Source organism: Ostrea edulis, chromosome 1 (assembly GCF_947568905.1).
Source record: "Ostrea edulis chromosome 1, xbOstEdul1.1, whole genome shotgun sequence".
NCBI lineage: Eukaryota > Metazoa > Mollusca > Bivalvia > Ostreida > Ostreidae > Ostrea > Ostrea edulis.
The window spans coordinates 7,432,621-7,448,434 of NC_079164.1; the positions used below are offsets into that span (position 1 = coordinate 7,432,621).

At 36.5% G+C, this 15,814-nt stretch overlaps 1 protein-coding gene across 2 annotated transcripts; it reads left to right on the plus strand.

Annotated features, from left to right (window-relative positions):
* The first annotated feature begins 6,807 nt into the window (after nt 1–6,807).
* LOC125664264 (sex peptide receptor-like) lies at nt 6,808–13,885 on the plus strand. Of its 2 annotated transcripts, none has more exons than XM_056152551.1 (2): nt 6,808–7,146; nt 11,693–13,885. In XM_056152551.1, exon 2 carries the CDS (start codon nt 12,615–12,617, stop codon nt 13,770–13,772), a length of 1,158 nt encoding a protein of 385 aa, XP_056008526.1. In that variant the 5' UTR covers nt 6,808–7,146; nt 11,693–12,614; the 3' UTR covers nt 13,773–13,885. The 2 variants fall into 2 exon arrangements, with proteins under 2 accessions (XP_056008526.1, XP_048752907.1); XM_048896950.2 differs by having other exon boundaries at nt 12,683–13,885.
* Nucleotides 13,886–15,814: the final 1,929 nt, after the last annotated feature.

The following is a 15,814-nucleotide window of genomic DNA, read 5'->3' on the forward strand; positions in this document are numbered from 1 at the left end:
ATTGCACTGCGCATTGTTACGTCACTTTCGGCTAATAATGGCGGGTATGCAAGTGCGACAAAGGCGTGCAAGGGATTAAACACCATGCTAATAATAATTAGACAATGTATCTTGTAATTTTTCATATTATAAATTTACATAGTTATTAACTGACAAAATACCTGTACGTACATCAAATGCGCCGGACTCCATCGCCCTGCATATCCTCGACAATCTCCGGAATCAACGGCGGGAGAAATCTGCAAAGGTTAATGAGGTCAGGGCATCGTTTCCAATTATGTTTTTAAAAACAATTATTGTTAATAGTACATATTGTAAAGTTTGTGCTTTAACATGCATCACACATTTATTTCAAAGTATTGGAGACGAAATTATTTGTTTTTTGGCAGACAGGGTGTTTATATGATCTATCACTTTAAAGCGTTTTCATTATACATCAAAGGGGGTCAATTCAGTCCTGTATTGTAATATTAACGAGAATACAAAGCAATTTTCTGTACGGATGCATTAAGAAATTTTTCTAAGCATGCTGCTTTTTTTTTTTTTTTTTTTATATTTTTACATGTACAAGTGTTGAATTTGACCTTTCAACCTTACGACTTGTCAGTCTACAAATGAATCATGAAATGAGATTCGTTAGATTGAAAGTAAAATAATGAGAGCTAGCATACTCAAGATGAAAAGTAAAATACGTAAAGGGTATAAGCCAAAAACTGCCCATTCTGTGAGAGAAGGAACTGATCGAGGCCCGTAGGAAATATCGTTTTTAAGTGTTTCAGTGATTTTTCCGATATCTCTGTTGATTCTTACTTGTAGGGTATTTAAAATTAAATTTGTATTTCTTTGACAAATGTATTGTCTTTCTCTTATTTTCAGCCTACTTGTAGATGTCTAATAAGTTATTGGGTTTACCTGGCACTGTCCAATAAGTTGACAATTACTGTCTATTATTTTTAAGAACGGACAGTATCTGTCCATTCTTAAAAATAATGGACAGCAATTGTCAACTTATTGGACACCTACAGGTAACCTTTTCACTACAAGTGGACTTTCTTCTATATATAAGCCTAAAAAGACAAAGGATTGCGTAACAAAAATGTTTTCAATGTAATGAAAGCTACATGTAGCATGCTCAATAGTAAAAGGAAAACTAGTTCTAATTGTAACGGGGACCGTTACATATGTTCCCCAAACCTCCCCCAATTAAAAAGTGATGTCATTGTAAACCTATAGCAAAAAATCATTTTATTTTAGCTTTTAATTACATGTAGTACGTTCAAAATGGTCATATCAGTACCAAGAAATGAAAAAAAAGCGTTGCACGTGTAAACACGCGCATGCGTTTATGATTCTGCAGTTTTCTTGATGTCATTCAACAGGCCTTTGTATCATATACCCACAGTATGAATGTCATAACGTTTCCATCAAATATAAGGAAGTTATAGCGATTTTAAAATCGTCCAATCAGAATTCAGCACCCGTGCATGCACGTGCTGAGCAGTAATTTTAACAACAGTAATTTGTAAGGAGGACCAAGACACATCTAAACCCCTAATATCAATAGAATTTGATGAAAAACAAAAACGTTGTCGTCCTTTAAAAATTGAAGATTTGAAAAACGATGCATGCGCGTGTGCGCTGGCATTTTTTGCTACACTAATATATAGATACACGTACTATCTACCTATATTGTAAATATCAACTCATTCGCTTCTTGAATAAGATAGTTACAAACGTTTAGTATTATCCAATCAAAAAGAAACGCACTTGCATGCGCGTGCAAATTGGTAATGTTGACCATGCAAACCAGTTAAGGGTCTCAATATCTACCTATGATATGAATATCAAGCCATTTCAATGAACAACTAAAAAGTTAGACTGATTCCAAAGTTAGTGTACAAATTTTGTAATGCACGTGCATGCGCATGCAGACAAAATAACTATAATTTTTCATATCTACAAATGATATACTATCATCCTATTAAAGTTTCATATCGATCCCTTTAATATTCTTATTTTCCATTTTTTGTACCAAAATTGCAGTGCGTGTGCGTGCACGTGCAGACAAAATGACTATCGTTCTGCACATCTAGAAACGCTATACTATCATCCTGGAAAGTTTCATATTGATACCTTTTGTAGTTTCTGAGAACACTCCCGGACACAAAAGTACCGGAGAAAAATAATAAGAAACAGAGTAAAAGCAATATGTTCCCAAACTTTGTTTGGGGAACATGATAATGAGAGCTACCATACTCAATATTGAAAAATCTCAGGAAAGTGCTATATTTTTAGACCCGAAAACTCACAGCTTCAAATGAGTCCTTATGTTGGCGTAGCCATGTTAGGTAGCCAATCAAATTGAATCCTGTTGATTTTTGTATGTATTAGTGATATCCGATTCGAGATTCGGTCTTCATTTAAATCAAGATTAACATAAATCAATGTAAAATGAAAAATGTGTATTTTTATAGATGTAAAAGAAGCTCTTGCGTATTGAAAAGTAATCCTGGTACGTTATGAAAACCTAATCCTAATCCGGTCCTCGCACCACTAATAGCAAAGTGTAATGAAAGCCGGGAATTTAATTCAATGTTCAAACTTATATAAGCAATTATTTTAAAACGAACGGGGATGATTTCATCCATAATATTTTACTAAAAATATTTGTGGGAATATTTGATCACATAGACAATAGTGAGAGTATGGGCATTAACAGGGAGTGTTCGATGTGACCGGCTACCTTACATGGCTACGTCAACAAATCATTTGAAGCTGTGAGTTTTCGGGTCGCATGGGGCTTTAATGGATATTTGAAGGTATGTTTGGACACAAGTATATGCTGTTAAACTTTTCTCAAGTATCAAGAGTTTGATGCCAAGCGAAGTGAGGGACCAAATCGAGTGGCGAGAGAAAAGTGTAACAACATACTTATAGGTAGTACATGTTGCACACAAGACAGGAAAATTCTTTGTGGTCTCTTTTTTTATCTCTTATAACCCTTTCGTATTTTCATCTTTTAATCAAGATCATCAGCATTTATCTTGATTAATGCAATTTGGTATTGACTGGCTTTGAAGAAGTCTGGACATAAGGTGTACCAAGTAATTTGGTATGAGACATCGATGCGAGAATGCAACGATATAAAGCATCGACCGTGCGCATTTTGTTCTGCGCCGTAAATCGAAAGTTAAGGGTGGATCTGTAGCTCTCTGATCTGTCCCAATATTTTCTGAGGTACAGATCGGCAGCTAGCACTTTTGCGCCTTTGTCTTCACTTCTTCGCAATCAGATATTTCATATTGTGGGCACGAAGGAGAAAATAAAATAGAGTTTGACGATCCCATTCAGGATGTAGTTTATTATTTTTGTGGCAGCCGTATACATTTACCAGTCGTAGCCTAGTGGTTAAGCCGCCCGCTTCGTAACCGAGACGTCCCAGGTAAATGACGGTTACTGTTCTATTGCCAGACACGTGACATTAGAAGAAAAATTAAAGTCAGAGATGCTTCGGTTATCAGTTTAGATATAAGAGGCCATACGTCCTGGTAGACGCTTGTAAATGTATATAACGACGAAAAGAAAAATAACCGCCACTGCTACGGCTCAGTACGGTGGCTGGTCATTTCGTGGTGACGATTTGTTTTAAAAAATCTCTCCCACCTGTCCTATATACCAGTCACCGTAGCCTTACTCACCGTGCATAGGTCAAAATTAGATATTTCATGCACCAGCTCCTCATATTCAAATTCTTGTTAAAACACACACATACAAATTCGCATGTCCTGTTTTCTTAAATGAAATCTATTTAAAAATTACTTTATAGCTAATAAAAGTATGATGTTTCTGCTTAAAATTTGGCAAAACGGGAAATTTCTTTGATCTGGAAATTAACAGGGCCATTTCTTGTATAGAGTGAACCAAGTTCTATGGAAGGAATTGGCCAAGTGGTTTTGAGGAAGAATGTAAAACTTGTGAATTAACCATGGTAATTATGATAGGTTTGGTTCCATCGTACTTCAGCATTCTTTTATTGCACGAAACAGAGTTGGTTTGTTCTTTGATGTTAAAACAAAATGCAGAATATGTTCTTTCAGTATAAATATAAATATGTTGTAAGTGTGATGGATTTCTTGCGGCTCCAGACATTGATTTAGACTTTGATTCCAAGAACATATTACCGGGAGCTCGGCTCTTCCGAGATATGCTAAATCACGTACATACACATTATGTGAAACCGAAAGTAAAATTAAAATTATAAATAAAAAGCCAAATAAATAACTTTAAGAACTCTTCAAAAATTTCAGTTTCTTCTCTGCTTACCTGACCCTGACGCATTTACGCTTGAGTTATTTCTCAAAGATATTTCACGTCTAATCCCTCCGCAATACAAAGAGATTTCATGTCGAATCCCTCCGCACTACAAAGACATTTCATGCCGAATCCCTCCACGCGCAGTAAAAAGACATTTTATGTCGAATTCCTCCGCAGTACAAAGACATTTCATGTCGAATCCCTCCGCAGTACAAAGACATTTCATGTCGAATCCCTCCGCTGTACAAAGACATTTCACGTCGAATCCCTCCACTGTACAAAGACATTTCACGTTGAATCTCTCCGCAGTACAAAGACAATGAATCCCTCCGCTGTACGATTGTAAATAAATATATTAGAGAGGAATAACACACTATCAGAATCGTCATTATAGAAAATTACAAGATTTGTATGATAATGATGTGATGTAGAAAAGTTCGAACTTTGTCTTATGTAACAAACAAATTTCAATTCTTAATATAACCAGGAAACAAATTAAAACCACCGCGTAGTGCGAAAACACGACCTACAGATTGCCGCCAACATACCACCTTACTCCACTGAATTAACCAGATATGTGACTTAAGACAGAGGGTAGATCTATAACAAGGATTTTATTTTTGCATCATCGGCGTATTTCTGTATTAACTTTTGTTATTCTTTCATAAGGCATACGCTACCGGTTGCGATGGTTCAGTGGTCAGAGCGTTTGCGTCGTGACCGGGAGGTCGTAGGTTCAAGCCCCATTCCTGCCATGACCGTGTCTAACCTAAGACTTGAAATTAGGTTACCGTAGTGATTGCTTCTTCGCCAAACGTTCGGCATTTTACAGAAGTGAGAGTCACAGGTCTTTCAAATGAGACCTTAAAAAACCGATGACGCGTGTCGCCGCAGGCGTTGTCACGAAAAAGAGCCCTTACTGCTATGGCACTGAGCACCATGCAGAAGTCTAACTTTGTGGCAGGTCACCTACAGCTGATGACATCTCGATCTAAATGAAAAATTCTCGAAGGGACGTGTTGCAAATAGATATACAAACAAAATAGGCATACCATAAAAAATATACAAACAGCGTAGGCATACCATAAAAATATACAAACAACATAGGCATACCATAAAAATATACAAACAAAATAGGCATATCATGAAAATATACAAAAAATAGGCATACCATAAAAATATACAAACAAAATAGGCATATCATGAAAATATACAAACAAAATAGGCATATCATAAAAAATAAACAAACAAAATAGGCATACCATAAAAAATATACAAACAACATAGGCATATCATAAAAAATATACAAACAACATAGGCATATCATAAAAAATACACAAACAACATAGGCATATCATAAAAAATACACAAACAAAATAGGCATACCATAAAAATATACAAACAACATAGGCATATCATAAAAAATACACAAACAACATAGGCATATCATAAAAAATACACAAACAACATAGGCATACCATAAAAATATACAAACAACATAGGCATATCATAAAAAATATACAAACAAAATAGGCATACCATAAAAAATATACAAACAACATAGGCATATCATAAAAAATAAACAAACAACATAGGCATATCATAAAAAATACACAAACAACATAGGCATATCATGAAAATATACAAACAACATAGGCATATCATAAAAAATATACAAACAAAATAGGCATATCATAAAAAATACACAAACAAAATAGGCATATCATAAAAAATATACAAACAAAATAGGCATATCATAAAAAATCGCGTATTCAAAATTTCAAGGAATTTTCAAATTTTCATGTTTACCTTATTCTTGCTTTAAATCGTAAGTTTTCAATTATGAGCATACTGATTTTGACTACGGATTACTCCGTTTGGCTGATCAAGATATAGGGTTTACGTCGGGTGTGATCGATCAACAGGGGGTGCATATTCCTCTTGGGTATATTGTCTGCTTCGTTTTTGTCCTACCCTTAATATTGCAGTCTTTATGGGAATTATTCGATATCTTCACTTTTCAGGATTAGGTTATATCGTAGGCTATTATACATTTTGTTTTGTTATTTTTCATTATTTTACTGTCATTTCGCGTCTGATTATTTTATAATTTCTTTTCTAGATCTATTTAAACGCAGATTGAAATTCTCGTTTTACGTCCATTACATATAAAAGATAGGATTTCGCTTTATATCCACCGCTGTTTAGATTTTACGGATTTGTGGGACAGAAGTGAAAATTATAAACTGCTTTAGATAAGGTCCCAGAGGAGACTGCTAATGTACTGCTTTACAATTCATTACCGTCTCCGGCATTATCGACAGCGGAATGTATTGTACCTCTATACGGCTTTTCTGAGGACCAAACAAATGGATCTATATACCCGGCAGGCGTATCTTACAGCGAACACAATACGCATTAACGGCAAAATTGTTCGACACAGTTAATAAAACGCTTCGCATCATTGCAAGATGGTGATCTACATGTAATGCTTGTTGGCTTGGTGGTTGACGTTTGATGCACTCGGCATACCTCTAGTGGATATCGCACACGTACAGTGTATCTGCCCTAACTCAGACCCCAGATTCTAAGACATTTGTCCGTTCTAATTAGATATAACCATTGATGTTTCTACCGTGACTGCGCTATCCTTCGGACCGAGCCAGCCGAGTTGACGGAGGGAATATGCGCTGCATTCGTTGTCTGCATCCTAACTAACAGGGTCATTTGTCTTGCAAGAGATGTTGTTTTATGGAATTGAGGAAATGTTATGTGAGGGAATTTCTTCGAAGTGTGATCTTTTTGCCAGTTTCGAAATGTACCATTTCTGAGGTAAAGAAAGTTTCAAAATTGTTAAAATTGTACTAAAAGTGACTGCATTGTGCCTGCCCCAGAGCGACAGTGGTGTACTACATGCATACCAAAATAAAGAAAATCGTACGTTAAAAGCGATCTTATTCCGACTAATTTAATTTGATAAATCTAAAAGACTCGTATAAAATTCGATATAGAAAATGAAATCATTTAATTAATGAGTATTGTTATTATCACTTTAATATAAAGTAAAATTAAACGTTCGTGTTCACGATGTGTTAATATTAATCTTTAGATAGCGATATTATTAGACAGTCTGGGGAAGTTATGATGATAATCTTTAAAATTAAGAGACCTGTCTTTCAATGAGAAGTTTTTATGCTTTTTTATGCTTGTCGCGTGCAGCATGCCATTATCTGCATGGCGGCGCTTTTGGCGACACTAACGTAAATCTGAGCGTCAGCCGTTGTAATATTGAACGATCAAATCACGAGAAATTAACATCCACACTGGTACTTTGTCATCATTTACCTTGCAGGTCTAGGCTGTTTAAGCATATATTGACTGGAAATATTTGAGTTATAAATGTAATAAATCAAAAGCTTAGCGATTCAGTTAAAATCCAAGCTTGGAATGTTTAGAGTCGAAGTGGTTAGTTTTGACAATCTTCGGGTAACTGTTGACGTAAACTTTCCGGTGTTCACGGAACGTCCTGGTCGTTGTAAATACCTGCTCGTGTAGCCCATTATAACAGCAGACATACAATACTGGCGGTACGGTATGGTTATAAAGGAATTGATATACTCGGTAACTTCGGGAAATGTTCCAACTCTTAAGTGCATAAAATCAACTATCCTTGATATAAAAAACAATAATTTAATGTGAAAAACTCCATAAAATGTAAAAACAATGTAAAGCCGCATGTTGCTAGAATTGTCAACATCACCTCTCAATATAGTGGCGGATTCAAGATGGCGTATGCTCCCCTTCTGTTGCCAGATCACAATGTAAGGTTCATATTTATATATAATATATACGTTTATACACTTCACGTACGTGCAATGCCAATTTATTGATGATTTTAATTAGATATAATAACTTAATATGCATAGACTTTCAAGAATACATTTTCTTACTTAGGGGGCAATGATAGTTAGAATATACGTCGACCCCCACCCACCCCCAACCTTCTAATCAAATGAATCATTTTCAGGGATTCTTCAAAATCCAAAATAAATGTGACAAACAATAGATTTTCAGACATTTGCGCTTTACATGTAAAAGGAATAAAAACAAACTAAAACAAAGAACAATAAATACATAGAAAAAGGCATAAAATGATGCTAAAACTGAGGTGTGTTTTATTTTCATATATATCTTTTTTTTTAAATAACGGTATACATAAATACCCAATGTTACAGATTAAATGCAAGTTTAAAAAGATATGTTTTTAAGTCTGTTTTTATAAATTGCTAATGAACCCTCGACATGAAGATCTAACGGGAGACAGTCTAATTAACATCAAACTGTTATGAATTACCTTCAATGTATAACGACCATATTTCATATCTAGTAAATGGATGGTGATATTTTTGTAATCATGGTATGGTTTTGAAGGGTTCATGAAATAAAAATAATCCACCAAAGGAATTTTCAAAATCTAGTCTACTGCTTGATTTATTTCACCTGGAATTTTACATTGAAGTCTATGAACATAGCATGTTTTACCTAAATATTTTTAAAAGAAATTATATTTTCATCTCTTGGTAGAATGTTACATACACTTTCTCTTTATGAAAATATGAAATGAAATCAATCATTTACCGCACACATTAGGAAAGTTGATGTTTCTTATCGTAGAATGTAACTCTTCAAAAAGGTCTCAAGTGCAGAAAAGTCAGCTTCTAATCATTTACCTGTCATGTGAATTTCATCTACTTCACTTTCATCATTATTTAACAATAAACATTTAATTTCATCAAATTTCTTCAAACTTGTAACCCCAGCCCACGACTGTGTAAATAGAGGTTGATTACCCCAGCCCACGCCCGTGTGAATAGAGGTGGATAATCCCAGCCCACGCCCGTGTGAATAGAGGTGGATAATCCCAGCCCACGCCCGTGTTAATAGAGAAGCATAATCCCAGCCCACGCCCGTGTTAATAGAGGATAACCCAAGCCCACGCCTGTGTTAATAGAGGTAGATAACCCCAGCCCACGGCCGTGTTGATAGAGGTGGATAATCTGTGCCCACGCCCGTTTTAATAGAGGTGGATAACGTCAGCCCACGCCCGTGTTAACCCAGTACACGCCCGTGTAAATAGAGAGAATAATCCCAGCCCTAGCCCGTGTTAATAGAGGTGAATAACCATAGCCCACGCCCGTGTTAGTAGAGGTGGATAATCCCAGCCCACGCCCATGTTAATGTTGACGTAGATACTTTGAGTAGTCAACTGTTGTCACGTGATAATGTTGTAAAACGCTTATTAAACTGACTACGGTATACTAAAATACTAGTAGAACAATTTAGACATGGTGCAGTAATTGAATCTGATCGTAGTATATTCAGTTAGATGAGGTTTATAGATGTTCTATTTTTAGTATAATAAGGTTTAGATATACATTTGTTTTAGACGGTATCTTTTTATAAGCGGTTCATAACAGAATCATTCCCCCGGGAATCCGACTTAGAATAGGTCCTCAGTACCCCACCCCTGGGGATCCGGGTTAGAATAGGTCCTCAGTATCCCTTGCTTGTCGTAAGAGGTGACTAAATGGGGGTATAGTCCTTCGGATGAGACCGCAAAGACCGAGGCCCCGTGTCACAACAGGTGTGGCACGATAAAGATCCTTCCCTGCTCAATGGTCATAAGCGCCGAGCACAGGCCTAATTGTCTATTCCCTGCTCAATGGTCATAAGCGCCGAGCACAGGCCTAATTGTCTATTCCCTGCTCAATGGTCATAAGCGCCGAGCACAGGCCTAATTGTCTAATACCCTTTACCGGCCCTGGTGACGTCTCCTTATGAGTGAAATATTCTCGAGAGGGACGTTACACAATCAATCATAAAATCATGTGACAACAATCAACTAATTACAGACTCATCTTTTTACTGTTATGACCTTTTATTTATAAAACAATTACAGCATTTCGATATCGGTCAATGCATGAGAGTATATCGACCTACCGGTTGCGATAGCTCAGTGCTAGAGCGTTCGCTTCGTAACCGTGAGGTTCAAGCCCCGCATGTACCATGGCCAAGTCAAACCTTAGACGTTAAGATAGGTAGCGATTACTCCTTCGCCAAACGCTCGGCATTTAGAAGTGAGAATCAAAGGTCTTTCAATTATGACCTTTAAAACGGAGGTCCCGTGTCGCGATAGGCGTTGGCATGATAAAGAACCCTCACTGCTTCCTGCCCCGAGCGTTAATCATAGGTCTAAAGTTGTGGTACTTCACCTTCAGCAGGTGGCGTTTCAATAGGAGTGAAAAATTCTCGACGGGACGTAAAACATGCAATCCACTAATTGGACTTCGTCCTTCGTTAATAAAATCTCATCAAGTCGATAAAAGCAAATGTATTTACCTCACCAAAATGCAATACATATTATCATTGTCTTGATACTCAATAAGGCTGTCAATAAGGCTATATACAGTATTATTGACTTGGTATTCAATAAGGCTATATACAGTATTGTTGACTGATATAATTACATGTAGTATTCAATAAGGCAATATACAGGATTATTGACATGGTATTCAATAAGGCTAAAAACAGTGTTATTGACTTATAGTATTGAATAAGGCACTATACAATATTCTTGCCTTTGTATTTAAGCCGTTCTATCCCCCCTTCCAAAATCACCTGTGTACCATCTGGAACATGCTTCTGAGATCTGTCTCTTGTAAATTTGCCTTTAAGAACACACCAGTTCAATAATCGCCCCTGCAGGAATCTGCTTTAGCGGATATGACAGTGTCAGAAGTCTTCATTATTTGTCTTACGTCGGCTTCAGAAAAGAGTTAGCTTTATATTGACACCCCATATGTAACCTGTCCGACATGATTAGCGGGACAAACGACCTACGAACTACAACAATCCCGCTCATAGCTGATCATTTCACAAGGGCCTGTTCCTGCTCCGTGGTAATACCCTCTCTGTAAAGGTGAAATTATACTTATTCTAAAAATAGGACGATGATATATTTTTGATGCTCGTCAGAGGTTAAGATTTTCCCGCTACTTTAATCCTTCCGTCGAATTATCCACGGTGATATAATGATAGAAAAGAGTCGGATAATTTCTTAATCACACGAGAAGGTGTCATACAATATACATGTAATCTACTCGAGGCCTTTGTTCCCCTTTCTCACCAATTTAGGATTTAATGGGGGGGGGGGGGGGGGGGGGGGGGGATAAAGGAAAATCACTTTTGTTATTAAGTTTAATATGTACTCTGCATTTGAAATCACACGAAATGATAACTCGGAAAATGTTTCGTTCATTGAAATATGAAATATATTTCTCTTTAAAAAGAGAAATAACAATTAGATTTTTTTTTTTAGGAGTGAAGGTATTTCTTTCCGGATTGATGGATAGGGGGAAAGAAACAGATTTTTTGGGGTCTAATCTTGATTTGACCTGAATCGACAGCGGAAGCAGTAGAATTTGTGAATTTGATACCAAGAATCAATCTTCCTCCTGAATGGAACCACAGAGCGAGTTGTAGAAACAAAATCAACCAGATAGTGTTTGGCATTTTTCGTGTTTTTTGTTGTTGTTTTTTTTAACAAAACAGAATACAGAATGTACAAAATAACCATATCTCCTGATCACTGACCTCGCTTAATCGGAATTCATGAAAAATAAAAACAATATTTCGACAAATGATATAGTTATTTGTGAATGAGTCGCCTAAAAGCTATAAAAAATATTGAAATAAATGTAAAATGTTGCAGGTGGTTTTTATGGGTAAGGATGCAAAGCAACTAATTGCATTACTCACAGATAATCTTTGATGGTGTCTGAACACAAAACAGCTCATTTGCTTTCAGAGTAAACCGGGACGGCCCGAATCCTGAGCTGCTGTATTCGATAATGAACATGATGAAATTGTACTAGTCTTATGCAATGAATTTTAGTATATATTCAGTTTATGTTCCGTTTCTACATTTATTGTGATCTTACGGAAACACGGATTTGCTACAAGGACTTTTCTAATGAACATGCTTAATTTTTCGTGCCATTTTCGGAGTAAATCTTAATCACAGGTCTGTTAATTGACAGCGTCGTTACGTGTTCATTGATGTCTCTGATTTAATCGAACCATTGTGTTGGATTAAATCATGTTGCGGTGATATTAATCGCTTCCGTAAAATTAACTTCGGAATGCGCATGATTAAAAGTGAGACTCCGCATACAGAGTAAGTTGAACACGCGGGAGTTAATTAGTAGATGTGTTACAAACTAAAAGGCTAGAACCTATTGATGCACCCGCGCGCTCAAAGGATAGCACTTTGTGAGATTTCTCCAGTTTTTGTTTCTGTTATTTTCAGACCTAGAACCATGAGAAACCTGACCTTTGCCGAGGATCAGAACTATACAGAATTTCACTTCTGTGATCCGTACGTGTATCCGGAGGCGTTTTTCTTCTACGGGATTTTATATCCCTCCGTGGCTATCCTCACGGTCATCACAAACATTCTAGTGGTCGGTGTGTTCTTAAAACAGAAAATGAAGTCCCCCACCACCACGCTATTGATAGGGCTGGCCATCGGCGATGCTGGGGTCGGGGCGGCCACCCTGCCCCTCCACATATACTATCACAGTCTTGAGAACTATATGTATACTATGGAGTATCCGTGGTGCATATACTACCACATGGCACCGGTGGTGTCCACGATTCTCCACACTGTATCGGTGTGGGTGACAACCGTTCTTGGGGTCCAGAGGTATTTGGTCGTGTCGCATCCATTTGTGGGGCCAAAATATTGCACTATAAAGCTGTCTGTGATTATATTACTCTGTGTGTATGCCCTCGCCACTGGCATGTACCTTCCACAATTCTTTTATTTCAATTTTAAGAAGACTTACGTTGATAATGGATATGGCTATATGGTTTATGTGTGTGAATGCTGGCAAACAGGGTTACCCGCTCAGTACGAAAGTAAACTGAAGATCCTTAAATTGTCCCTTGCAAAGCTGATCCCTTGTTTTATTTTGACGATCACCACAATTCTGCTCGTCCGAAAACTGGACATGGAAGCACGGCAATCTGCGAGACTTCACGCGGACCATCAACTTGAAGAGGGAGAGACGAGAGAGGCGCGGCTCATTCGGAGGACCTCGCTCATGATTGTCGTCATAGTTGTGTGTTGTTTGGCGGTAGAAGTTCCAAATGGATTACGCCTCCTCATTAAGACAATAGATGTGGGAGCCATTGACCCCAAAACGGACCTATTCCTGATAGCTGTTCTTAATGCTTGCACACTCCTCAACTTCCATATAAATTTCTGGATTTACGTTTGTATGAGCCAGGAGTTTCGGAAAAATTTGAGAGCGATTTTCTGCCGCTGGAATGTGAAATATCAAAAGGTACATTTACTTAGCCAGGGGTCTATGAAAACCACAACAGAAAATCTGTAGTGAAATGTTGTGAGTTTTTGTCTGGATTTTTCTGTATTTCAAACAAACTCAGCTTGACATACGCATGTTTTATTTATTTTCATCAGCAAATAAAAGTGTAGTTATTTTGTTGTGACGTGTGCTTTAAGCATTGTGTAACGATCTAATTTGAATTAGGTCATTTTTCCATTCAGGCATGTCCCATAATGTCCCATTTTGGTCTCACATTTCTTTTATTGCCGCAGGATAACTCGTATCTTAAAGCATAGACACACAGTATAAACCAAATTAATACGAGGGATGTTCAATATGACTGATTACCCCCCACGGCGTCAAACAAAGTCTGCATACATCAAAGTGTCTAAAACAATTCTGTGAATCTTATGATATAGTGACAACTGTAATGTATAGAATTTGGTAATGTAGAAATCGAACATCAGCGAAAGAAATTCCCGGAGGATTTCAAAGTTTGGATTTTTATCATAAAAGTGCTATAACTGACGGGATGAAAGAAGTTAGAAAAAGATGAGGAGGAGAGGCTCTTGTTCCCTGAGCATCTCTTCACATTCCTGTGTTTTGTCATCATAAAAACAAAAGTCAAGCACACCATTCAACTGGTCTGTATATGTGTTACGTAATAATTGAACGAGTGCTGAGAGGTCAATTCGGAATGAAATAAAAAGAATAAGAAAAAGGTATTTCCTATCTCCTGTATTCGTCAGACGTTTTTGTATTCCACAGAGCAAATTAATTCGATAAACGTTTTGTATTCCAAATCGATATTTTTCGTAATTTGTGAAAGATATTCTCTGTCAGGCAAGTTGTTTCCATCAGCGCCAGTTTGTCGTCATTTCTCACCACGCGATTGTCCTAATCAGCTGCCCCGCCCCTTCCTCGTGTACACGAAATCACATTATGAGTATTTTTAACAGCATTATTTTAACTGATAATTCTAAGTACTGTACGGGGATGAATCTTAAGTTTTATGTCGGGATAAAGTTAAGTAATATTCTGTATTTACATTTCTTTTGAAATTAATTTTCTATTTATTCGGAAATAATTTACTTCGGTGAAATCGTTGAGTACAGTACGTAAAATCTCATTAGCAGGATGTTGTAAGATAGATGTGTTAATTTTTCAAACCTTCGTGTAGTGAAACACATTTAATCGGATAATCTAATAATGATCCAAACCAGGAAGCCCACTGACAATCAGAATGCTGTTTTTAATAGAAAGCTTTCACCGTAAAATAGGAATAGATTTTGGTATATCTATGAAGAACAAACATTTAAGGGACTGCTTCACGATTTTTGAGAAAAATATTTTTTCATTTTTTATGTTAGGCATTAAAAATATAACTCATTGAATGTTGACAGCCAAAATTTTGACTTTCTGAATGCAAGAATAAAAGCAATATTTTAGCCTTGAATCTGTGTTATGTAAACAAAGACTCGAGTCTTTTAGTGTATACAAATAAACCCGTGAAAAAATAATTTTGTAATATAAAGCATCTTAATTATGCAGAGTCACACATTTTAACTTTTAGATTCCACATTTTACCCAAAGAATGGTTGAAATGTGAAAGATATGATAAACTTTGATCAATATCCATTTCTTTTGAAAATTTCGTAGACAAAAACACCACAATCTTTGTTTACAAAACAAATAATAAATTCCCTAAAATGAGCTTCTGTGATAATGTATAACCTTAATTTTTATGTGAAATCTTTTAAACATAATAAGCAGTAGATTTTGATCATTAAAAGTAAAGAACAAAATTTTGGGGAAAATCGTGAACCAGTCCCTTTTTAAATCATTTATATTGTTTGTCTACACACGTGACCTGAGACCGCTCATAGTTTTGATGTCAAAGATCCAGCCAGATGGCGTTTCAAGACAATGCATTATGAATTCAGACGTGTGTTTTTTAATATACTTAACATTCATATTTTCAAAGTTCTATTTATTCAAAAATGATCTTTTTCGCGACTATAAAGATATTCTTTTAAAAGTTAATATAATGTGTTCTAAACTAGGCCCTGTTATCTCCACGACTGCCAAAA